General features: G+C 33.4%; 1 protein-coding gene across 1 annotated transcript in view; it reads left to right on the plus strand.

Moving 5' to 3' along the window:
* The window catches only part of ZPLD1 (zona pellucida like domain containing 1), a 41972-nt gene extending 21956 nt beyond the window's left edge, over positions 1 to 20016 (plus strand). The window contains exons 3-10 of the mRNA XM_087967679.1: positions 37 to 218; positions 905 to 977; positions 9632 to 9729; positions 13190 to 13270; positions 15166 to 15337; positions 17862 to 17970; positions 18910 to 18939; positions 19838 to 20016. Coding sequence (XP_087823805.1) covers positions 37 to 218; positions 905 to 977; positions 9632 to 9729; positions 13190 to 13270; positions 15166 to 15337; positions 17862 to 17970; positions 18910 to 18939; positions 19838 to 20016 — 924 coding nt within the window. The remainder of the gene's footprint in view (positions 1 to 36; positions 219 to 904; positions 978 to 9631; positions 9730 to 13189; positions 13271 to 15165; positions 15338 to 17861; positions 17971 to 18909; positions 18940 to 19837) is intronic.
* The last annotated feature ends 6076 nt before the right edge of the window (positions 20017 to 26092 follow it).

Consider the following 26092-nt stretch of genomic DNA (forward strand, 5'->3'; position numbering starts at 1 on the left):
TCTGTAATTTCAATTTTCTTGCTTTATCCTTAATAGGTAACCTCAGTTCCAGGTATCAATGTATACGGCAATGCATCCACAGTCCAAATAGGTAATATTTCAGGTTATATAGATACCCCAGATCCACCAACAATCATCAGCTATTTACCAGGACTTCTGTATAAATTTAGCTGTAGCTATCCTTTGGAATATCTAGTCAACAATACACAACTTGCTTCGTAAGTATGAATATTAGATTGGTTTTTAAAGAAATAACTACTGTTTTATAATCAAAAGTTACTGTGATTGCTCCATTTTTATTATGAAACTGTTCAGGTTTTAGAAAAGTGGAATTGGTTGTGTTCTGTAAGCATATTACATTCTCAGCACAAGACAGTTGTATGAATGTTGGCCCTTTCCCTTTCTATACATAAAATTGTCATCAGTCATGAAAATCTAGAGAAACAAAAAAAGAAGGAAGACACGAAGAAAAACAGTATTAAAAGAATGTGATTCCCAGGATTTAGTTTACCCTTTGATTTGAACTAGTCTGTTGTTTCACAATAAAATTTGCTTCCAAAATATTTATTAATCACAGATATTTAGAAGATATTTAGATGGTTCACTGCACATAAATACACAAAACAGTTATTGAACTGATTTACTTCAGATTTGATTAGTTTTCACTCAACAAAATTTTAATATATGGCTCAGAAATAAATGCTACCCTATAAATTACTGAATGACTATTTTGTGTTTATTTCCTAATTATTTGATTCATGAATTTATTGTTCCTTCTGTGAGAAAGATAAGCAGCTGCAAATTTTGATAAATAAATAAAATTAGCTTATTTCTCTTGTTTTAATAAGAAAGAGCATTGAATAAATGACATATTAAATAGTTTTGCTTTCTAATCTATTCATAGGTCATCAGCTGCAATTTCTGTAAGAGAGAACAATGGTACATTTATAAGCACATTGAATTTGCTCCTTTACAATGTAAGTAGAAACAAATAAATATTTTTGTTCTGTTAAACAAATGTTCTAGACATCTTTTTGTATTTATTCATTTTTAAAAGTCTTTAAACTTGCATTAAACTTCTTTCATCAGGGATAAAAGGAAACGTATCTGATTTAATGAAACCTTCTGAAAGTCCTTAACATCCGAAAGCCATTTACAAGCAATTTCCTAAGGTAGTTAAGAGAGGAAGTATGAAAACCCAGTGTACATTTGAAGATGCCAAACCTTGACCTAGACAAGATGACTTTCTCTCAGTTTGCCAAGCTCTAAAACCAGTGTCTTATGATGTCCTCATGGGAAACCTCTATGTGGAAGTCTTTTGGCCAATCCTGCCTCCTTTCTAGCTCTAGAGAAGAATTCCTAGAACTGACCTGTTCAATGACTCATCTTTCTGTTTGATTCTTGGCTCTGGATTCTGCAGAGCCATTTTTGGTACACTATTACTTCAAGTAAAAAATTAGAGGGTAGGTTTTCATCGTCTCTTCTTTTTCCAAAGTAAAACTGGCCGAATCGCCTTTTAAGCTTTTCCTCCCATACATTTAGTTTCTAGAGTTTAATCATTCCTTTTTGACCTTTTTAAATGAAACTAATCCTTTAAATTAATATAGTTGTTAGAATTTTACTTTGATCAAATTAGAATAAAATGAAACTCATCCATCAACATAATTTGAAAATGAAACTTGATAAAATTGCTTCTGTCTCTTTGATAGCTATGTGTCACACTGCTCATACTCAGTTGCCAATGAATATCCCATGGCCTTTTGCACAAACTGCTACCAACCAAGGGGTTATCCTATACTGGAATACCTGAGATTTATCTGATAAGTGATCAGCTTTGGATCTGTCCAATAAATTTCATTCTGTGTAGAATAATATCTCAAACATACATCAAGCAAGATTATTTTGAGTTTTATTTCTGTCATCTTGTATATTAGCTATGCCATCAAAATTTGAAAGACCTGAAAATTTGATAAACATTTTCTCCATAATTTTAACCCAGTTATTAATAAAATTATGGACCAGTACAGAGCCTAAGATTGTACTTTCTGGCATTGAACTTGATCCAATTTAATATTAAACTCTTTGATTGTGATTTTCAAGCCAAGTATGTATCCAAAATCATGCCATCCAATCTACATTTAATTAGTTTGCTAATCAGGATGCCATGACACACTTTGTCAAATGCTCAGTAAAGTGAAAATATTTTATTACTACACTTTATGAAGGAAAATTGTTATATGAAAAGATGGAGAGAAAGTCAGTCTGGAAATAAAAGTTAAACAATTGCACATTGTTACCACATTGATGATTGCCACCTTGTTTTCGAAATGCTTATAGATTTACCACTTTATGATCTATTTCTCCATTCTCTGCAATTTCTTTAAAATACATTTGGAAATTCTAATTTTTTCTGTGCTCTGGAATGCAATTGGAGTGTCCTCAGATGAAATTCATTCAAGATATAAAGACATTCTATGTCCATGTCTACCTGGCTCAGTTTTCAAAGGCATGCATTTTGCTCTTCACAAGTTCACTGTTTAACACATACATTCTTCACAAAGAAAATTATATAAAAACAAGAGATAAATTGATTGCTCTCCTGATCCTTTATTGCTCCTCAGCATTTTACATTCTTCACTCAGTCCCTATTTACTAGTTATTTCCTTTTATTCTAAACATATACAGTATAAGGAAGCCCTTATTCAGTTCTTAGTATCTGCTATTGTCAGCTTATTCTAAGTTCTAACTTGTTTAGCATGTTTTTTTTTCCAATTCTGGGCTTTGTGTTTATACTTTTTTTGTGATCTAGCTTTCTTTGCATCTTCAGTGGATTCTTTTTTTAATTTCAGTTCCAGAGTAGATTCCACTGAAATCAACAGGAAAAGTACATTTTTAAATTGATTGTTCTATAAGGAGTAGATACTTGTAAGTAGACATGAGAAGTTTGTACTAGGGTTTGAATTTGTGTATTTTTTTTCATTAATCTTAATTATTGTTAAAACAATTTCTGGATAGATGTTTAAAATAAAAAACTGGCATGACTCAATGTTTCCACACATAATAACATCATCACGTATGCTGTGTCATTTTCCTATCCTCTTTCTATTAATGCTTGCCAAAAGATAGAAAGGTGTAGGAAATAAACTTTGGGCTATGCATTCTTGACCCAAATATTTTGTGGGTGAATAAACAAAATGATGATTATTATTATTGTTTTTAATTATAATTATAATATGGAATCATTGTATTGTGTCCCTTATGTTCTGTTCAAATTTTAATTAAAAAAAAAAACAAGATGAAAAAACAGTGACATGGATAGAATGAAACATATTGAAAACAGATGAAAAAACAGTGACATGGATAGAATGAAACATATTGAAAACATATGTAAGGATTATAATCTGGGTTAATGATGGTGATAATGATGAACAACAACAACAACAATAATGATAACGATATTTTTTTCCAGTTTAGAAGCATTCTGATTAATCAGCACTAAGATTGGCACAGGGCAACAGTAGTTCAACTAATTCAGTTATTCAGCCTGGATATAGGTTCCATATGGGTTCCACAAACTGCTTCACTAATCATACTTCCATTGTAAAAGAAGACACTTTCACTGACATCCTAGCCATGCTGACCAGTTGTGGAGAACCGGTAGCAGAAATGTTGAGTAGTTTGGAAAACCAGCAAATCTCACTTCTGACTGGAGATTTTACAGTCTCCTTCCCCAGCCACGCCCACCAAGCCACGCCCACAGAACTGGTAGTAAAAAAATTTGAATCCCACCACTGATACACACACACACACTTTAACTCTCAGTAGTGAGGGATTCTGGGACTTGTACTTCATCATCTTTAGATCTTTCAAAAAACATTTAGCCCTAATATAAATCAATGTTAATTCTATTCTCTTCGTAGTTTTTGTGACGGCATTGATAGCTAATATTTTACATTATTCTTGATGGCAGATTATACTTTCTATTTATTAGCATAATAATTAAATTTGAATATATGTAATTGAAAAATTTTGTATTGAATAAATAGGGTCATTGAGTGGGAAATGTGAAGAATTTAACTGATTTTTTATTTATAAGGCCAATGCTAATCTTCCAAATCATATTTTGTGTTGATTAGAATTTTTCTTTATCCATTCAAATATATAGTTTTAAAAAATCATCTTTTCATCTCTCAGCTGGTATTTTACTAAATTACAATTACATTTCCAAGATTATTATTCATCTCATCATGGACCTAGAGTATAATTCATGCAGTTGATTTAAAAGTCTGTGCTTTAGATTTGGAGTGTAATGAATGAGCTACAATATCGTAGCAGAATAATAGTAACTGTAGTTAAACAAATGTCTTGTTTTGCTTTCTAGTAATATGTAGTTCTACAGATTAAAACTATTACTTCCATTCTTAAAATAGTATATGTACATAATCAGAGACAAAGGAGCAAATTTCTTAAAACTTTGAGGAAAATATATTGTGTTGAAAGGATTGAAATAAGTTTCTTTAAAACAGATGCTAATCTGCCTTTAGTACTAATAGTAGCCAGTACTATTTTTCCAATAGTATTGATTTTTGGTTTGTTCAAAATGCTTTTGCAAGTAAGTTTTATACACTTACCTTGTAAATGAGACCAATTTGATATAGTAGTTAAGAGTTGTTCTAGAAATCAGGAGCTTATGAGTTCTAGCCTGGGTGACTTTGGACCAGTCACTCTCTCTCAACCCAACTCAACTTTTGTGATGGAGAAAACAGGAGGAGAAAACAGTATTATGTATATTTACTACCTTGAGTTATTTATAAATGTAATAAAGGTGAGATATATCTAATATACAAATAAAATAAATAAAACCCTATGGACAAGAAAGTGTACCTTTCCCCATAGCAGGTTGCTCTCCCCCAATAATGTGTAACAAGTTTTGCTTCTTATAATAAAGCATTTTGGTGAATAGTTTTCTGATTCAAAGAGGTGTGCAAATTATTCATCTTGGATTTTTTCTCTACTCCTTGTAGAACAGATGAACTGTTAATCTCTAAGATGGTAACGTCTGTTTGATATTGTTCTAACTATAATCATTTTCCCCTTAAAAACAAGGAATTTAACAGAATTGTTTTACAGTATGTAATTGGTGAGTGCCATGTATGTTTATTTTTGTAGCTGACTCACACTCCAAACATTAGAGAACCATGTTTTCTTACCTGAATAACTAAAAATTAACACATCCACTCACTTCCATGTATGAAAACAATAATAGCACTATTAAGCTATACACACTACTTGTCGACCCTGAAGCTGGCGTAGGTGTAGCCATGTTATAGATTAGCCATTTCTTAATTTTTTGCTTTTTCTAGGCATTCTATTTAGGGGTTTAACACTGCTTCAGGCTCACCACAGTCTGGAGCAGGAAGTGGGGTTGTAGAGATAAGGGGGGATGTTGTAGTTAACATTCTTTGCTGTGGAAACTGAGGGTGTGACTGCAGGTGGTTGGAGGTGGAGTTTGGAGGCACCAGATCGGATGGACCGAGAGCTGATTGGGCAATGTGACTTTAGGTGTTAGTTTCAAAAGTTCGTTTTTTATTGGGTGTAAATCCAGGGTGTGGATTTACAATTGATATATTATATTGCCAACTTTCACATACTGGAATGAAACATGTGTAAGGAAAGTAAAGATTGTTAAATTGCATTATACAGTGCACTGCACTGCAAAATTGTAGTTACAGTTTCTTGCAGATCTGCTTTGTTTCACATTGAAAGATTAGGAGTGAAGATCCAGGTTTGGGAAGATAGCTTCTCTTTCTTTTCCTAAAGGAAATAAATGCTGGTAGTATGTTAAAAGTATCTGAAATTTGTCAAAGTTGATACTTGACATTCAATTTGCGGATGATATTTGCAAAACAAAATTCACATTCTGCTTAAGTAGAGGTTGCAGCATTGGATTAATTCGTTTTGTGGTGTTGGTGTTCCTAATGAATTTATACATATGTATAAATCTACTATTGGATTTATTAGGATTACTTGGTGAACAAGGTATGCTTTTAAGAAATGGTTGTGTTGGGGTCAAGATATTATTCTGTGAGGAGCATAATTAATCATGAATATGAAGGATACTAATTTTCATATATTAAAATGTAATATACTCTAGTGCTGTGCTGTGATTGCTTAATGAATTAAGGTACAATTATCCACAATTGCCTCTGAGTGACTTAAATACTACTAAGGAAGTGTGCATTCTCAGATTAATAAAGCTATTGATATTCACTTCATTATCCCTACTTTTTTTTGACCACAGTATCACTTAATAAATGCAAATACTAATAAATGTAAACATACTTTGACAGTTTCAGTCGTGACAATTTAATCAAACAATATAAAAGGGAACATAGGAAATAAAACAGAGCTGGAAGAGACATCATTACAAGGAGATAATAGTAATGCCTCTGGGGCTAAAAAGAACTGGCATCAGTCATGAAAATCTAGAGAAACAAAAAAAGTCAGCAATTTGAATTCATGTCAGAATTCAGAGGAACAAGCTGCTTTGGGAAAGCACATGACTTAAAATATAATTTGATCTATATCTTTTATATCAATGTCATAAAAATATGGCTTAGTAAATTTATAAGCAATTCAATCCAAGTGATAATTTAAGTGTTCTGCAGGCTGCTACTCTTCCTTGTGTAGATACATTTATTTTTATCAGCACAGCATTCATATATAACCTTGCAATTTTCTGGTTGTAAAATAAAATAATAAAAAAAGTTACCTGGTTTTGATGCCCCACTAAGCGAAAAGGGATTTCATTTAAAGCAGGAACTCCAGATTTTTAACAGATGTTTTCACCATTTAATTGGATATTAAAACTTGGCATCGACTGATTTTGTTAGCCTTGTATTATCTATACGCATTTTTATTTTTAGGATTTTTTAACGAATTCAACTAAAATATACCCTCATGAAACAGAGTTCATGAAATAATAAAATTATAATGTTTATCATCTCAGTAATACTTAACAAGGAAGAAAATAAAAACTGATGACCCTCTGGTAAATTATGTTATAACCATATTTTTTTTATCATATTCCCCTTCTTTTATCCCTTTGGTGGGAGAAAACTTTGTAACAACTATTGGCTTTTAGCAATCCATTATGGCAAGCCAAGCAGACATCTTTCCTTCCTTTATTGCAGGAGCAAACCCAAAACCTAATCCTAAAAATCCACTGTTTTTAATTTTGATAGGTACCTAATATTCAGAATATTGTCAAAAATATCTCTGTAAGAAGCAATGGTTGGTCCAAAGATATATTAATAAGCTTACTGGTTTTATCCACAGTGTAAAAATAGAACAAATTGTAATCAATTCCCATTAAAATTATATAAAGCAACTACATAATCAAACCTTATTTTAAGAAAAATAGAAAACTAATTTCACATTAGCATTTTCCAAAGTGTTTTTTATGAAGACATAATTTTTCAGAGCTTTGTAAATAGTAAAGAACATATAACTAAATGTAGAGTTACAGTTTTTTACTCCAAAATTTCTAACTATTATGGAACTTCAAAACCAAAACAAACAAACAAACAAAAAGCATCTGGATCAAGTATACAGAATAACATTTTTTAAAGATGGACAACTAAGAGATAATATCTATATCAAATTATTTTTTTAATTCTGCAAATATTGTAAAAATATTATTTCCAAACTGAGCTGTCCTGAATAATGTATCTGTATGAAAACCTCAGTTTACTCCCAAATACAGATTTTGATGTTATTTTTATCAGTGATGTTGCTATAATATAAGCATTTCATGGTCAAAATTATATCTGTGTCCCAGAATTTTCCATATATAGTATGTCGACATATTCAGTGATCCTGCTGAAACACTGTCTAATACAGAGTTTAAGTGGGGTCAGATATTGTTAAATTGAGGCAAAATAATTCTAAAATCCATTATTGCAGCTAGTAACTCAAGTTAGTATCTAGAAGGATAAACATAACTTTTACAAAAGAATTTTAATGCCTATAATTAAAGCAAGATATCCTTGCAAAAGAAATTAATTCACAGTTCTCTACATTTGTTTAAAATTCTGTGATAGGATAAATATGAGAAGACCTCTCAAAGTGTAAATCAAGCAATTGATTTAAGTATTTGTTCTATGTTCATATATACAAAGGAATTCTAGAAAGATTATCTAATTAAGCCATCTTTTATTTGAATCAGAATGTGGTAACTTCAAATCTACTAATTAAGGATTCCTATAAATTATTATATCAAAATAAAGATCAAAGAGATGTTTTGCAAAATTTGCATAGATTGATATAACAGAACTATGTATTTGGGAATATATACCAAGTTATAGTTTATGTACACTTAACTGAAAATATCTTATTAAATTCAATATGCCTTTGTTTTGTATAAAGTCAAGTATAAAGATGCATTATAAGTGTAATTTATTTGCTTATTTATTTGTTTTCTAAAAAATGATATACTACCCAATCTATTTCAAATTTCAATTAAACATCTAGAATTCAGTTTAGTTTCTAGTATAGCATTTCAAATTATCAAATCCAAGTATTAAATATGTAGTTGATAAGATGTAAAAAACTAAATTTGCTTTGTCTTGAATGTCTATGAGTTTTAGTACAATAGTTTCAAAGAAATTGGTTTGTCTATAGTGTTAGAAAAAAGCAGAGATTATAAAAGTAAAACTGTTCTTACTGTCTCAATATCTTTTTGATATTAAGTAAAACTCTAGATAATTAAAAAAAATTGCTAAACTGAAGAGACAGATTATTTGTATGTTAATGTATTTTATAGTTTGATATATAGATTCAATGTGACACTTTTTAACCATTCACATAGCTTGATTAATATTTGATTTAGTTCCTTTGCATACTGTCTGATACCATTTGTACGTACCACAAAATTTTCTGAAGATCTTATCTTTAAAAATTCTGACATATGGTCCCTATAAAGTACCACATTAAGTGCATTCATGCAAGTGCATTTGGTCATATTGAATTATGTCAATGCACTGTTCCAGTTTTATGTGGTGCCCAATACATAATCAGTGAAAACTAAAAGCTATTTGTTTGTAGAAGTTCCATTTATTTTAAAATGATTGCAACAAATGAGAAAATCATCATGGATTTGTGTTTTACATTAGGGCCAGATTAAATTTTTATTGCAAACATGGACCTACCAATCTGAGCTACAACTTTTCCTCTCAAAAATGCCTACAGAACCACTGTTTAAAGAAAGAAATAGAAAATCAGTCTAGTCTTCTTTTAGTATTTTTCTCAATAGTCCCTTTACAGTCATTTGGTTAGCGATTATGTTTGCTTTTAAGTGGATAAAAAGGTATTGGGGGAGCAATTTTGAGGGAAACTGTATAAACAAATTATAAATTACACTTTGTTCAACACTACTTCCTCTTCCTTGGAGGAGAGAAATTCCCAGGGTTTCCACTGATAAAAGTGGTGTGCACTAAAAGTTCCTTGTCTTGCAGAGAACTATGAATTATCTTATTTCTATTAGAAAAGATTACATTTTACATTTCTGTAATTTCACTGTGACTTCTGTTATGATATTGCTATAATATTTGCATTTACTATGTTCTTGTAGGACTCTACCTACAGCCAACAGCTGATTATACCTAATACAGGATTACCTTTGAAAACAAAAGTTTTTGCAGCTGTGAGAGCAACAAACCTGGATGGAAGGTACTGCCAATCATAATGATAAATTGGCTTTGCATTTAATACTCTATAATGGGCAATAATGAGTTGTGTACTTATGAAGTTGTTCACACTGTTGAGTTCACAAATTGTCTCTAACCAGCCTGATTATTTACTAACTTGTTTTCTAAGTTCATCCAGGATTGCTGTTAATTAACCAAATATTTTATTTTATTTTATTTTATTTACCATATTTGTTGTACTATCCTTTTATGATTGGTCCTGGATTGAGTTAAGTAAATAACTAGATAGGCTAGGTTATCCAACCTAAGTTATGAAACCCAAATCAAACAAAAAACCAATTTCCGTTATTTTCCAAAAACACAACAAAACAACGAAGAAATTAACCAAGGTTAAGAATATTCAAGATTATTAGGTTGTCCAAAGCATCTGGTTGGTTTTTAATTGAATGCTATTTGAACAACAGCCAAGCCTCCTACAACTGGCCCCATTGGGTTCACAACCTCTGGTGATCACAGAAAAAGAAGTGGAAGATCTATTTCACAGACAAAAGCCAGGAACAGCACCAAGGCCAGACAAGATAACTCCTTCTTGCTTAAAAGTCTGTGCTGACCAATTGGCCCCCATCTTCACCCAAATCTTCAATAGATCACTAGATATGTGCTATGTTCCTTCTTGCTTCAAGCGCTCTACTATCATCCCAGTGCCAAAGAAGCAGGAACTGAATGACTACAGACTAGTTGCTCTAACATCGATAGTTATGAAAATCTTTGAAAGGCTAGTGCTGTCCCATCTGAAAACCATCATGGATCCACTGTTAGATCCCATGCAGCTTGCATACCGAGCAAATAGATCGACAGATGATGCTGTTAATATGGCTCTGCACTATATCCTACAACATCTTGAATCTCCAAATACCTACGCAAGGGTCCTCTTTGTAGACTTCAGTTCAGCATTCAATAACATCATTCCAGACATTCTTCTAACTAAATTAAACTACCTGGTGGTACCTGAACACACTTGTGAGTGGATCATAAGCTTCCTAAAGGACAGGAAGCAGCAGGTGAAGCTAGGCAGAATCACATTTGATATCTGTACAATTAGCACAGCCCCCCCCCCTCAGGCTGTGTGCTTTCTCCACTTTTCTTCTCCCTATATACCAATGACTGCATCTCAAATGATGTATCTGTTAAAATACTGAAGTTTGCAGATGACCCAACAGTGATTGGTCTCATTCGAGACAATGACAAATCCACATGCAGACAGGAGGTTGTACAACTTGCCTCATGGTGTAACCAGAACAACTGGAACTGAACACACTCAAAACCGTAGAAATGGTGGTAGACTTTAGAAGAAACCCTCCCATACTATCAATACTCTTACAATACTAGACAACACAGTATCAACAGTAGAGACCTTCAAATTTCTAGGTTCTATTATATCACATGACCTAAAATGGACATCTAACATCAAAAACGTCATCAAAAAAGCACAACAAAGAATGTTCTTTCTGTGCCAACTCAGAAAGCTCAAACTGCCCAAGAAGCTGCTGATACAGTTCTGCAGAGGAATTATTGAGTCTATCATCTGCACCTCTATAACTGTCTGGTTTGGTTCTGCAACCCAACAGGACAGACACAGACTTCAGAGGATAATTAGGACTGCAGAAAAAACAATTACTACCAACCTGCTTTCAATCAAGGACCTGTATACATTGCACACCTGAACAATTAGACACAAGAACAGTTTTTTCCTGAAAGCCATCACTCTGCTAAACAAATATTTCTATCAACACTGTTCAACTATTTACAAAGTCTGCACTACTATTACTATTAATCTTCTCACCACTCCTTAGCACCCATCCCCTCCCACTTGTGACTGTATGACTGTAACTTTGTCGCTTGTATCCTTATGATTTATATTGACTGTTTCCTAGTATTATTTGATTGTTGATTGTACCCTATGACAATCATTAAGTGTTGTACATTATGATTCTTTGACTCTTGATGAATGTATCTTTTCTTTTTTGTATACTCAGAGCATTTGCACCAAGACAAATTCCTTGTGTGTCCAATCACACTTGGCTAATAAAGAATTCTATCTATCTATCTATCTATCTATCTATCTATCTATCTATCTATCTATCTATCTATCTATCATCTATCTATCTATTTATCTATCTATCTAATAAAAGCAGATCATTAGTTTAGCTCACCCAGTATCACTAACTCTAACTTATCATGGATAACATATCAGGATATCAGGGAAATTTTATTTTTCATATATACTCTCCAATTCTTTAAATAAGAATTGACAGCTTTAACTACTGCAAATGTATAAAGAACTTGAGCACATAGTTTAGGAATATGACATATGACATTCAGAACTGAGCTTTTCTTTGGCTTGTCAAAAATCTTTCCTCAGTCAATACTTTAATTGGTTCATAGTTTACATTATTTTAAAGTTATGGATATTTATTATTGGCTGGGCTTACATATTAACCTAAGCTATAAACTATGGTTTGCCAATTAGAGTGATTAGCCAATTCACATCATATTGTGGTTAGCCAATTCACATCATATTAAATCCAGACCCATGTTCTGAGTAAATAGGATTTATGAACCCAGACAATCTCCAGGTGTTTATTCAGTTATTTTCTTGTGTGTTCAAAAGCAGAATCTACCTCAATAGATGATAAAAATACATATTGTATGGCTAAAATGTAGTATTGTGTGGGGCACGTATCTATTAATCTTTCAACAGATAGATTCCTATCTTAGTAGTAGATAGGGTTTTTTAAAGCAGAATACTACTATTTCATACCTTCCATTTCTAGGCTGAGGTTTCTTTTTTTAAATTTTTTTTTCAGAAGTCAGAAGAGTTTAGTGGGCACCTTCACTTAAAACACATAACAGAATAACAGTTAGAAGGGACATTGGAGGTGTTCTAGTCCAACCCATGCTCAAGCAGGCAGCCCTATACCATTCCAGACAAATGGTTGTTCAATCTCTTCTTAATAACCTCTAGTAATCAAGCATCTGCAACTTCTGTAGACAAGCTGTCCATGATTAATTATTCTCACTGTCAGGAAATTTCTTCTTATTTCTAGATTGGTTCTCTCCTTGATTAGTTTCCCTCCATTGCTTCTTGTCCTTCAATTGCTTTGAAGAACAGCTTGACCTCTTCTGCTTTGTGGCATCTCCTTAGATATTGAACATGATTACTTAACATTACTCATTTTAGGGTCTCACACAACACCTAACCTAACCAAGTGGTCTGGTTCATGGAACTTGCTAAGTCACAAAAAGTAAACAAATAATAAATAAAAACAAAAAACCCTAAGTTAATATGTTGTGCAAATCCATTTGTAAGGTTTTACCCAAAAAAGTTATGCATCTTGTAAGTTACTAAAAACACAGTATATGAAAGATTGTAATGAATGAGAAATAGTGCTTTAACTGTTAATTCTTTTTTTTTTTGGCAGATGGAATGTTTTGATGGATTACTGCTACACTACTCCATCTGGAAATCCAAATGACAATTTGCGATATGATCTCTTCTTTAGGTAGACATTTTTAAATACCATGTTTATATTTACATGGTTGTGATGGATTACACAAAATGTATGGATTGTTATAAAAGTAATCTCAAAAGTTTTAATTGCTTAGATAAAATATTAGTTTCATTTAATAATTATTTACAGCATTAAAATATCAGGTAATATAATAAGTAATGCATATAGAAGAATTGAATCTTTGGAATTAGTGCAGAAATATGCATGTAAATAATCTGATAAGTCTAACCTATTCTATTTGCCTTCATCAATAAATATATACTAAGCAAATATTTTCAATTGACGGCTTCCAATTTGAATTTCATTCAAAGGAAAAAAAATTGGAGAATAGTATAAGTGGATACAGGTCACACTGAATATATATTTCTTCCAATACTGGAGGAAGTGTATATTTCAATTCTATTTATGGTAGAACATAAGCAAGAATGTACTCATATTTGCTTACAATGCCTTACAGCTGTTAGGCCATTATTTGCACAAAGATCTTATTATACTATAGGCTTTAGTACTATTTATACAGATGTTAAATGCTTAGCATCAAATACTATAGTACTATTTAGTACTATTTATACAGATGTCAAATGCTTAGCATCAAATACTATAATCATCTCTGTCCATAATCTTTGAATGCATAATACCACACAGTGAAGAAAAAGAAACATATGAAGATTTTCTGCAGTAACCATTCTTGGAATGTCATTTGTTTCATTTTAAAATAGTATTTATAACTCATATTGATGAGTCTGCATTCATTCATTTACCACTATTCTTTCCAACAGTTCTTCACAGATTGATGTGGTTAAAAGCATTCAGAATTATTCTTGCACATGTACATGTTCAATCAAAAACATACATACCTATGGCCATGCAGATAAACTGTATAAATGAAAATAAATAGTGCTATTTTTGCTTCAGAGTTAAAAGGACACTTGAATAGGCAACAATTTCCTTACAAACCCAACATTCTATCTACTCTTCTGTTCTGATTTGTCAGTAAATCTGGTCATAATTTTTCACGCGCATGACTATAGCTGAAACAGTTGTTATGTTCAACAAGAGTCTGCCTGTATCACGGAAATATTTATGGATAACAAACAGCTATGAGAAACTGAGCAAGTGTCTTTCATAACTTGCTGAATCTACCTTTCTTGCTTTCTAAAACTTCAACACTTTTCCAAACTTTTTTTAAAAATCAATATGAAGATGTAGAGTAATCTTATGTAGATATTGGAATACTACGTTGAAAATTCACATGTGATTTTGACATAATTTTCTTGATAAAAAGGAATGTAGGTATTTTGGAACAAACATTTCTTTAATATCATGTAGTTCTGAATACACGATTTAAGTGGACATTTTGATTGCAAGATGTAGGGAAATGTGAAAAATGTAGAGTATTCTCATTTACTGTACATGTAAATCCTATAACTATGAATTATATCAATTCATATTTAAATATGAAGCAAATTAATTTTGTTCATATTCTGAGTTTGTATTTGGCCTAAGGATGAGTTGCTGTAGCAAGACAACTTGTCTCATATGGTATATCTGCAATATGTTTGATATTGAACTTTTGAAATAGTTAACAAAGCAATACAAAAAGGTATGTTCAAAAGGAAGGTTATTCATTTATTTAAATGTATAATATACACTTTGTCATGGGAACCAGTGTTCCTTATGTGAAAACTCTAGGTAATATCCCATTCAGGCTTTTTTTTTCCAGAGGCAGATGTTCTTGCATCTTACTATATCTTGTATCCTCAGAAGGTGTGTAGAAAGAAATGCCAACAATTTCTAAAATGTAGTATCATTAATGAAATGCTATTCTTTTTTAGAGGTATTACTCAAGCAGTGAAAGTTACTTATTTCATTTGTTTCCTTTTCAGTTGTGACAAAGACCCTCAGACAACTATAATTGAAAATGGAAAGAGTCAAATGGGCCGATTTTCTTTTGAGGTGTTCCGCTTTGTGAAACATAAGAACCAGAAAATGTCTGCGGTTTTTCTACATTGTGTGACAAAGTTGTGCAGAGCTGATGACTGCCCTTTTCTTGTTCCAGTATGTTTTAGAGAGTTTGTGTAATGCTGCAACTTGAAGGCTTAACATTAGGGGGTGATAATAGATGATCTTTTGAAAAAGTAGTTGACTACTGTGTAATAAAATTCATACCTTCAATGATAGATGAATATTCAATGTGGTATTTACACTAAAATGAAATAATCAAACTGATTCTGTTAGCTTTGGTGAACCTTGTTGTTCCTGGCTGATTCCTTCCACTCTTACATTATTTATTTAACAGAAAGGTAGGGCTTGGGAAATTATTAATATAAAATATCAAAAGAGTGATGTGAAAGTCTGTATGTAATATGATAACCGAAGAAATCTAGATTCATCTTCCAATAAGCTTATGGTGAGCAAAACTGAATCCAAAATAAAATTGATTTAATGTAGGGAGAGACTTTATATAAATTCCTGAAGTGCTGCAAAATTAGGTATAATCAATTACATCCAGAGGCCATTGAACAGTGTTCAGAATGCAAGGAGTGTTTGAGTTGCCCAAAGTAGGATGGGAAAACTTACTCCTCTCTCCTCTTGTGCTCTAGGAAATATATATCCATTTAGAAAGGTATGCAACATCCCTCCTACAGTAGTGTTATTATCTCCACTTTTCTCCCAGATTGAAGCTATTCTGTTTAAGTTAAACTGTTCTATTTATATGTGGGTAGAATCTCTTCATAGTGAATCAAATAATAAACCTGCTGTTGATAAAATAGTGTATTTTAGTATTTCACTTTCTGAAATATTTTACCCATTTAATTGTATAAAAGATATTCAAGGTTTTTGAATATCTGTGAATATTTGTTAAATCAAATTTACTTAAGGTTACAATTGAAGTTATTTGTATACATTTTTTAAATCTCAGCCAACTAGTACAGATCTCTCTTTTGTACCTAGCTTAGGTTGATTTATCTAAAGGTGCTTATTACTTAAAACGATTATAGGACTGCCTGGAATATATCAGGGCAAAAACTAAGAGATTCTTTTGACTCAGCCTGGTCTTTCTTTTCCCTTTTTTATGCTTAATTGCTTGAGTCTGTTGGAACCTCATCCCTCTCTGTTTTATAACCTTTCCAGGTAATTAACAACTGTTACATAGTAGGGTATATTACATTTTTATTATAGACAAACTGTTGTGCCAGTTTGTTATCCCTGCCTTTTGATTATACTTTTGTATTGTATATTTTCAAATGTTCATCACTAACCTTTTTTTTATAAGTATTCCAACAGAGAAAAAGTATTCTTTGAATTACACATTCCATAGCTAGGGAATGTTTCTCTAATATTTTATTTTAAGTTTTCATTTTTCCCCATGTTCTTTTGAAGTGCTGACCAACTCTTCAAAACAGATTTTCTGAGTATGTAGAAGAATGTAAATTATAAAGAAAGTAACTCAGTAATCTGAAGGGTTTGGTAAAGGCTGGAACATACAAAGGAGAACATTCAAGTGTAAGATTATGGAAATAATTTCCTACTTAGGTTTTATGGGAGTGTCTGCTGGATGGAGTATAGAATTAGTGCAGTATAGAATTAGTGAAATTCAGTAGCCTGAATTTCATCTGTTATTCACCAACCAAATGTGGAGTAATTTGAAAAACCTCCTATATGATATTCTGCATGCACAATAAGGAAAGACAATGCAATATATAACCATTATACAATAAAATAAGTTCTGAATATGTTAAGAAACAACCAAGAATGAGCTATTGTATTTTCAGTGGTTTTCAAATGTTTCTTTGCAAGGAAGACTCTTTTAAGCAGGAGAGTTTTACTTTTAGTTTACCGTATATGCCGGCGTATAAGGCGACCCGCGTATAAGACGACCCCAAAATTTCCACTCAAAATATAGTTTGTTATATACTCGCCCCCTCTTCCGCACGCCTTCCACTTTTGCACTTTTTTTTTTTTTTGAGGCACTTTTGTGCACCGTGGAAACGAATCCCGTGAAGCCGAAAGGAGCAGCCAGCCTTCTTCCAGCTCCCAAGGAAACGAGGCTCGCACCGCCCGGGCTCCGCTGAGGTATCCGGCTGGGGCTGTCAGGAGTTGTTACCGCTGGCGCGGCTCAGCGCGGCTCCAGTCCCGCGTTGCCTCGGGAAGGGAAAGGCAAAAGGAAGAGCGCTGCAGCGCTTTGCAATGGCAGCAGCGGCTCCTGGTTTTGCCTTTCCCTTCCTGAGGCAACGCGGGACTGGAGCCGCGCGAGCGCGCGCCAGCGGTAACAACTCCTGACAGCCCCAGCCGGATACCTCAGCGGAGCTCGGGCGGTGCGAGCCTCGTTTCCTTGGGAGCTGGGAGAAGGCTGGCTGCTCCTTTCGGCTTCACGGGATTCGCTTCCACGGTGCGCAAAAAGTGCCTCAGCGCGGGCAGCCGCAGTGCTTCCCAATTACTATTTGCTGGCGTATAAGGCGACCCGGCAACGGTAGTTTTTTTAAAGATTCAGTTTCTATGAAAAGTTAAAACAGAACACCAAAGAAAATTAGTATTTCTTCCTGCTCTGAATCATAATTACTTTGATTGAAACTTCTAGACCTGCAGTAATAGAAAAAAAAGAGATGTGGTAAAGCGAACCACTTGGACACCTCAGAGCATTTCTGGAAGTGCAGTAATATCTGCTGGCCCCATAATTACTAGAACTGGTAAGGACAATCATCCTACATAATTTCTAAAATTTAAGTAGAAAATTTTCTGTTCAATAATGATTTCTTGTTCAAGAATAGACTCTATGTTTGTATTTTATTGTTTAATTTTCATATGACTAGGTATGTAGTCATATGTAAGGCAGTTTTGATTGTCATGCTTCTCATGAAGGAGAAGACTGAAATGTTTCTTGGGAACAAATTTCTTTATATAACCTTGACAATTGCTATAATTTGAAGAGGGTTTTTCAAGACTTAAGTAAGACTTGAGTAGAAGCTTCTAAAACCCCTAGAGGAATGAAGAATTGTAAAACAACAAGGGTTCTTTGCTTTTAGAAGCAAGGACTTTATTTTGCTTTGAGGAATAGATTTAAATTGTGCAGCTTCAGAGATTCATTGGTTTGAGGAAAGAGGAATGGAACATTGTCCATCATTTTTAGTAACAGGAAGCCCATTCAAAATATGAGTTGTCTGTAAATTGGATGTTCTCAACCAGGGAGTGCCTGCATAGACCTCATAGATTCAAAAAACAGATTATGCAGAGATCAGAATCCTGCAGAGAACCTAAATAAATATACCTGGATCTTCCTTGAAGTTATTCATCATCCCTAAAGTCATCAACTTATATATTATGTGAATGCCATAAAGTAACCAAAAAGCCCACATTTTTTCCCTATTTCATTCCAATGTATTTTATAGCATACTGTACTTTGAATGCTACAATAGCACAATAGCTATAACTTGTACCTTATAGATAGAGTTTTCTAGTTTGAAATTTCTAGTAGAAATTTTTGTTTAGATGAATATCTTTGTAAATGTGAATTTAGACTTGGGGTGTTAGATTAGTTATTCCTGTTTAAAGTATCAATGATTTTGTCTGAATACAAAGAAAATGAATACCTTCAATCTAAAATGAATCTATTTTTGTATTTCATACAGAGGAGATCCCAACTAACAATTCACAGCTTGGTAAGTTATAGCAATTGCAATAAATTTCCTGTAATTTTAAAAGAAATACTTGAATTTTATCCTAATTACTAGTCAAATGTTTTGTATTTAGGCTGACAGATACATTGCAACATTTTCTGCTAATTTCAATGACAGAAAATGTTAAACACCCAAATTAAAATTTTCTGGGTAGCTTTTAAAAGATCCCATCTTTTAAAAAGCTTATCACATTTAAAAAGTCAGTCACAGTTCGGTTTATATTATTGTCATCAGACATAATATATCTCTGGCTGCATTCCATAGTAAATGGTAAGAAAAAAATGATGTGGAAATGTGGCTGTGCCCAAATATTAAGAAATAAGGCACTGAACTGAGATTAATAAGCAGAGCCACTGTTCAACCCAGAATTTTGCTGAGCGCAAAGCTGAATGGAAAATGATTGGGTACTTTTTCACCTATTTACCTCCAGTATCTTTAAAATAAATCTGTTAATAAATCTGGGAATAAAGTCTGCCAATTCCAGAGAGACAATGAAGTTTATGACTTCTTTGAGAACACACTTTGAGATAGCACTTCCTTTGGGCCTAGAATTTATGGTACAGTGCTGTTGAAAGCAAGTACCTTTGGTTTTGGGATGGGTTTGTTTTGTAATCAAATATGGCTAAGATATCATGCATTTGTTTTATTTAATTTTGTTTTAATTTAATTTATTTTTAAATTTATATATTGCCCAAATCACATGTATTTTATTTTGATTCTCTTTTCTCTTGAAATCTCTATAACTGTTCCTGCATAGGGTTATTTTTGCCCATTGATTCTTTACCTATGATTATTGAGAAGTCAAATATATTTAGCTGGATTGTTCTCAGGGCTTACAAAATATTTGTAATTCTTTGTTCTCTATTCCTTTTCTTTGTAGGAAATCCAAATGGATCCTCTTTCCAGCTGAATTCAGTCACCAGTGCATTGATTTCAGGAATAGTAATTCTAGGAATTATCAGCACCATTTCTTGTGTACTGTCCCTTCTCCTTTTCTACAGAAAAGGACACAGCAGTAACCTTATTTTGAGTGGTGTAAGAAATCCAGTTTTCAACTAGAAGGAACAAATAATTTGAACATTCTCCAATTGCCATAAAATGTATTTGCCTTAAAGGGTCACCAAGGAATAACTTTATTGTTATCAGATTTCAGTTATTCTTTCTAGTAGTGTTATGCCATTATATAGATAATAAGTAATAGAATTAGCACTGTAGCTGTTTTCTGTCATTGATGTACCATGTATGTGAATGAATAGGTATTTTGATGTTTTGCCAATGGGATAACTGATAATAGAAACTGAATCATAAAGATTAAATAAAGCAAAATCCTTGCCTAAATCTATATGTCTATATAAACCAGAACGCTATGAAACTTTCATAGTTAAATTATACCTTTCACAAAAGACAATCTCTGTACTTACTTTCTACAAGGTTATACACTATGTCAAAACTTTCTATGCCTCTCTCTAGAGATATTTTTGATTTTTATATATTTATAGACACATAATTTTGGATTTGTATCAGGCAACAGAAAACACGACAGAACATGATTATAGCTTGGAAAATGAGATTGAATGTTGTAATGAGATCTTTTGTTTTGTTTCAGCATAACATCTCTTACAGAACATTTAATATTTTGACTATACTTTGCCTAAACTAAATAATTTATATTGCAAATTCAAAACTCAATAATATGGACTGAAACTCTTCATAGTTTTGGATATGTGATATAGGGCAGGGCAGGGCAGGGCAGGGCAGGGCAGGGCAGGGCAGGGCAGGGCAGGGCATCTAGAATCCTCTCTTATTCTTCTTTCTCCCTTTGGAATTGTTTGAAAATTGTTTCCCTGTTTTTTTAAACTGGTTTCTTCTGTACTGTTTTAATGTAATCAATTAAACCAAACAGTCAACTGTAGGAAACCATAGAAACAGTTTGTCCCAGAGGTGGTATTCAGCAGGTTCTGACCAGTTAGTGGAGAACTGGTAGTGGAAATTTTGAGTAGTTTGGAGAACTAGCAAATACCATCTCTGACTTGCCCCACCCCCATCTATTCTCTGCCTGCCAGGTCCCAGGTGATTGACTGGGTCTTCTTTTGTTGCCCTGCACAGGAAAATGCAGCTGGAAAGCAAATTAGTGGGGTGGGGAGGGAATGGAAGCCCACCAAGTCACACCACACCCACCAATCCACACCCACAGAACCGGTAGTAAAAAAATTTTGAATCCCATCACTGGTTTGTCCCCATCCCTCTCCTCTCCTCTTTCCCCCTCTCCTCCCCTCCACTCCTGTTAATGGAACCTGTCATGCAGTAAGCTAATGAAGCATAGAGGTTATTTCTTTTCCAATCATAGAAATTGCTATTATCATTTATTCCACTCAAAATTAATTAATCCTTGAGAGATCTTTCTGGAAAAGTTCCAAGGGCAGGATAATGTGAAACATAAAATAGCTAAAAGAATGATTTTAAACAAAAGTGGTATTTCACTTCTTGTTTGATAAACATTACTTAATTATGTGTTCTCTTGCTCTCTTCTAAATCCTATTTTTGGGATGGTGAAAATAGATTTTCTCTTAGGCTTGATATTTTCCTGCTTATTAATAGAACAATGGCTGTCCAAACTTACTACTACTTAAGGAAGGAAAGTAAAAATGCCTTTAAGATTTATGATTCTTATTTTGATTTACAGTAAAGTAATTTAAACTTTTGTACACAGGATGTACTTTTGGTTAGGTGTGAAGCTTTGTGGTTACAGCTCATCAAATTGGTTTATAGCACAATTTATTGCTCTACAAAACCTTTCCTGTATTTTCAAAAAAAAAAAATTGCTTCCAGGTTATGACGGAATGGCTTGCATACGTTGATAAAGAAAAAGTTTCGACAAGCCTCCACAAGCTCAGCAAATTAAGTTAATGAAAGCAGCCTGCACATTGTATTAATGGAATGGTCTGCTTTAATTTTTATTAATTAATGGCTCCCTACATTAATATAGTAAAAATATAGAAAAATTTAAAGTTTAATGAACTTTCATATAAATACATGTTATAGAACTATATCTTCATTAAATCGACAACAGCTTTATTTATAGCTGAAACAAAATTGAATATGTAATCATCCAGTTCTACTTTGCATCTTTGATTAAAAAAAATCAGACCTAAATGTAGGTAATATCAACCAAAACAGAACTAGAAGGTGTTCTGTTTCTATTTCCTGGATCAGTGGTAGATATCAATGGAATGTAACTAAATAGTATCCCTTCCCATTCAAAATTCCCACAGTGCTGTTGAAAATCTAGCAAAACATTACTATAATTTGCTGCATTGTGAGTATTTTTGCATGGTGACTTGTATCCACTAGTATAGCAGGACTAGCACACTGTAGGTCTCAGTGTAGTTGCATTCTGACATGCTACCTATTTTTTTAACAGTTTCTGTTTCTAACATCAATCCTAGAAATTGAAGTCTAGAAGTTATTTCTGGATTATGATCTGAAATATGTGGTTTTAATTGCTTAATCTATATGACTCTTTTTGTTCTAAAGCAGTGTTTTTCAAACTTGGTAATTTAAAGATTTGTTGACTTCAACTCGGCATGCTGGCTAGAATATTCTAGAAGTAGAATTCCACATATCTTTAAGTTGCCAAGTTTGGAAAACACTGTTCTAAACTATCTGAAGTGGATTGGGTCTCATGAGTAAATTAATCCTTTCACATTCTATTCATTCATATAAAAATATGCTTTTTACTATGAACAGATTACTGATTGAAGAAAAAGAATTTGAACACAACAGACTTTACACCACAAACTACTCTGATACTCTTTAGGCATGTCTTTCTAAGCCTTGTAGTTTTCAAATGTGTTAGGACTATAATTTCAAAAATTTTCAACCAATTAAAATTAGAGAAACAGAGTCTCAAACCTTCTGGAGTTTTGCTGCTTTATTATCCAATGGTTTCGTTTTTAATATCAGGCATCAAAGAATGGAAAGTTAGTCTGTACAGTAAACCAAAATATGTGACAGCGTATGCCAGTCATAGGCTACATAATGCAGAATGCATCATAGCATATATGATGTAATATGGATGTTAATTTTATGCTAACAACTTGGAGCTGTGCTCAACATTACAGTGGACAAACTATATAACTGTACTGTACATACTTCTCTAAACAATGTTGTATATCGGTGTATGAATGTACAGAAAATGTCAGGGTTAGTTGAATATCATGATATTAAAAAAACCTGTTATGTCACTTAATTCTGAATTCCAAATAACCATCCAATACCCTACCTGCTAAACACTATTTTTTTTACATGAAACTTGTGCATGGTTTTCTCCAATCTTAATACCTCAGAAACATGTACTTGCAATTCAGGGTTTAGGTCTGATGACATGTAAAATATGATTAATAAAGTAATTTGGAAAATAATATCAGAAAATGCTGGTGTGTTGTCTTTGTTCAAGACCCATAGATAAATATCTTCCAGTTTGGTGAGCACATGTCTTAGACACTCCAGCAATATACAAACATTGTACCTATTATCTTAAGATTTGAAGACTGTAAATGAGGATTTTTGCAAATTAATTGATTGACTATGTACCATCAAGTTGGCATTGACTCTTAGCAATCATAAGGACAGATTTTCTGTCTGACAGCCTATTGCTAACCCTGTCTTTCAGGCCTTCCAATGATACAGCCATTTTGCTGCTGATTGTCCTTTTCTTCTCTTTCTTTCCACCTTTCCCAGAATTAAACTTCTCCAAAGAGCTAGGTCTTTGTGTACATGTTGTTCTCATTTAATGTCCACCCATAATATAACTGTTCAAAGTTACAATGGCACTGAACAATAATACTTATGATGTATAAGTATGAGGGGGGTCACAATGTCTCTGTAATCATGGGCTTACAATTCAGGCAACCACATCAATTATGATGTCACAGCAGTACTATCAATCATGTAATTGCCATTTGTGAACTTCATTATGGTTTCAACAAGCAAAGTCAATATGGGACCTGGCAGAAGGTAGAAATGGCAATGTGACTATGGGACATTACAATTGAATGGGATTTATTTAACAATGTGAACTTGAACTTCTAGAACTGCTGTTGTAAGTTGGTGTGGTCATGTGACACTGCCTTTCAACATCAGTGTTTAATAATAGAATTCCAGATCCCAATTACCATCAGTAGGTAATTTTCTCATAAATAGCATCATTTGAGCCTGGTCATTTGTGCCTTGAGTGAGAATACTGGGTTGGTTTATTCAGTGGAATTATGTGTTTGTTTTCTTGGCTGTTTTTATATTTAGTCCACAATTGTAATTTCTACATCATAAGTCTTGTGATCATTTGATATGTGGATAATATGAATCAAGTGGCACAGGGTACTAACTCTGAAACTTTTGTGATCTTTAAATGACAATTCTGCTTCTTTTTCAGTCTTGGAAGTATTTGGGTCTAGACCAGTAATGGCTAACCTTTTTGTCATTGCATGCTGAAAGTGCCCATAATGCAATGTCCACACAACCCTCTCCCACTTGCCTCACCCCCCATGCATGCGCGCATGACTCTCCTCACTTCCCCACATCCCCATGCTTCCCCGCCTCCTGCGCATGGACACACATCTCCTGCATGCGCCCCACCCCCCTCTGGAGTGACCTGAAAATCAGCTGGCTGGTGGGAGGCACGTGCACAGCGGTGAAGCTGCGGTGGAGCTGAGCTGGGGTGATGGCTCGCATGCCCACAGAGATGGCTCTACATGCCACTTCCAGCATGCGTGCCATAGGTTCACCATAGCTCGAGACTTATACGATATATTTCAAATCTTGCATTTTGAATAGGAGTCAAGTAATATGATTTATCTTTAAGTCAAGAGTAAATAACATTTTTGGCCTGAGTGCCTACTTAAACTGAATGGTTTCACAGGAGTAAGGGCACAAAAGAACACACACACAAAGGATTGATGTTGAAAAAAACCTAAAATGATTTAATGTAATTTAAAATGAATTGAATTTCAGATGTCTGTGCTTGTATACTAAATAGGGAGAGGCTTTGTTAATATTTAGATAAGACCTTCAGGAAACCTGAAGACCTGCAGACTTGACTGGAAATAAGTACTGTAAGTAAGTAAGTAAGTAAGTAAGTAAGTAAGTAAGTAAGTAAGTAAGTAAATGAATACCTTAGAAGTATGGAATGGTACATTGCTTCCAAACTGTGCCCTAAAACTGCATGAAGTCGCCAGAGTTAAGCAGAAGTTAATGACATATTTATTTATTTTTTCTTCTTAACATCTGGCAGCACCTTTGTGGTGGAAATTGATCAGGGTTGGCCTTAATTAGTATTTGGATGGGGAAATTACCCTGAAATTATAGGCTGTTTACTCAGGGAAACACAAAAGTCCAATTCAGAAGGGCAAACCTTTTCTTATGAGACAGCAAGGAATATTTCATGGGTGGAATCACCAGGAATTAATCTCACTTTGCAAGCGGCAATGGAAACTACTTCCATACTTTTGCAGAGAAAACTAGTTAGATTTATCAAGGAGTCAAAAAGAGAGGAGTTTGATGTGAATTTTTAAAAATGAAAATAAACCATAAAATAAACATGGTTACACTCCATCAATTCATCCTTTTCTTTTGTCTTATTAAAATTATAATTTCTTGAGAGTCAAATGTCTAGTTGGTCATTATGCATTTTCTTCACCACTCAGATTAACTGAAATGAATTTGCGATATTATGTTTGGTGTACAATTTACTTGTTTACAAGCCCAAAGTCTCATAACAAAGATGGGGAAATGAGTTGGGGTTTTAATATTGTACAACACAAAGAAATTTGAAATTAAGAAAATATCTTTTTTCAGCCAATCCTATATATTCATACAATTCTGAAGGATACATAATTACTGATCTTGAACAGAAAAATTGGACTTACAAAACAAAAAGAATAAGTAGCGACCTGAAGTACTACACCTTTATATATCTTTACAGAGATAAAAGATTCTTTAAACAGATAATACCTTTTGCTTTTCAATTTACCTGGAGCTTCCCACAGGTTCTTTAAGATTTCAGTCATGTATCAGGAGGAGTTTGAGGACATAGTGCACCCTGCCTCTTTTTCAGTGTAAGAATTCCTCTCCATTTTAA

The sequence above is a fragment of the Notechis scutatus genome, chromosome 5, assembly GCF_049901735.1.
Source record: "Notechis scutatus isolate UNSWTSFEM ecotype Mainland chromosome 5, rNotScu1.2, whole genome shotgun sequence".
In the NCBI taxonomy this organism is placed as follows: Eukaryota; Metazoa; Chordata; class Lepidosauria; order Squamata; family Elapidae; genus Notechis; species Notechis scutatus.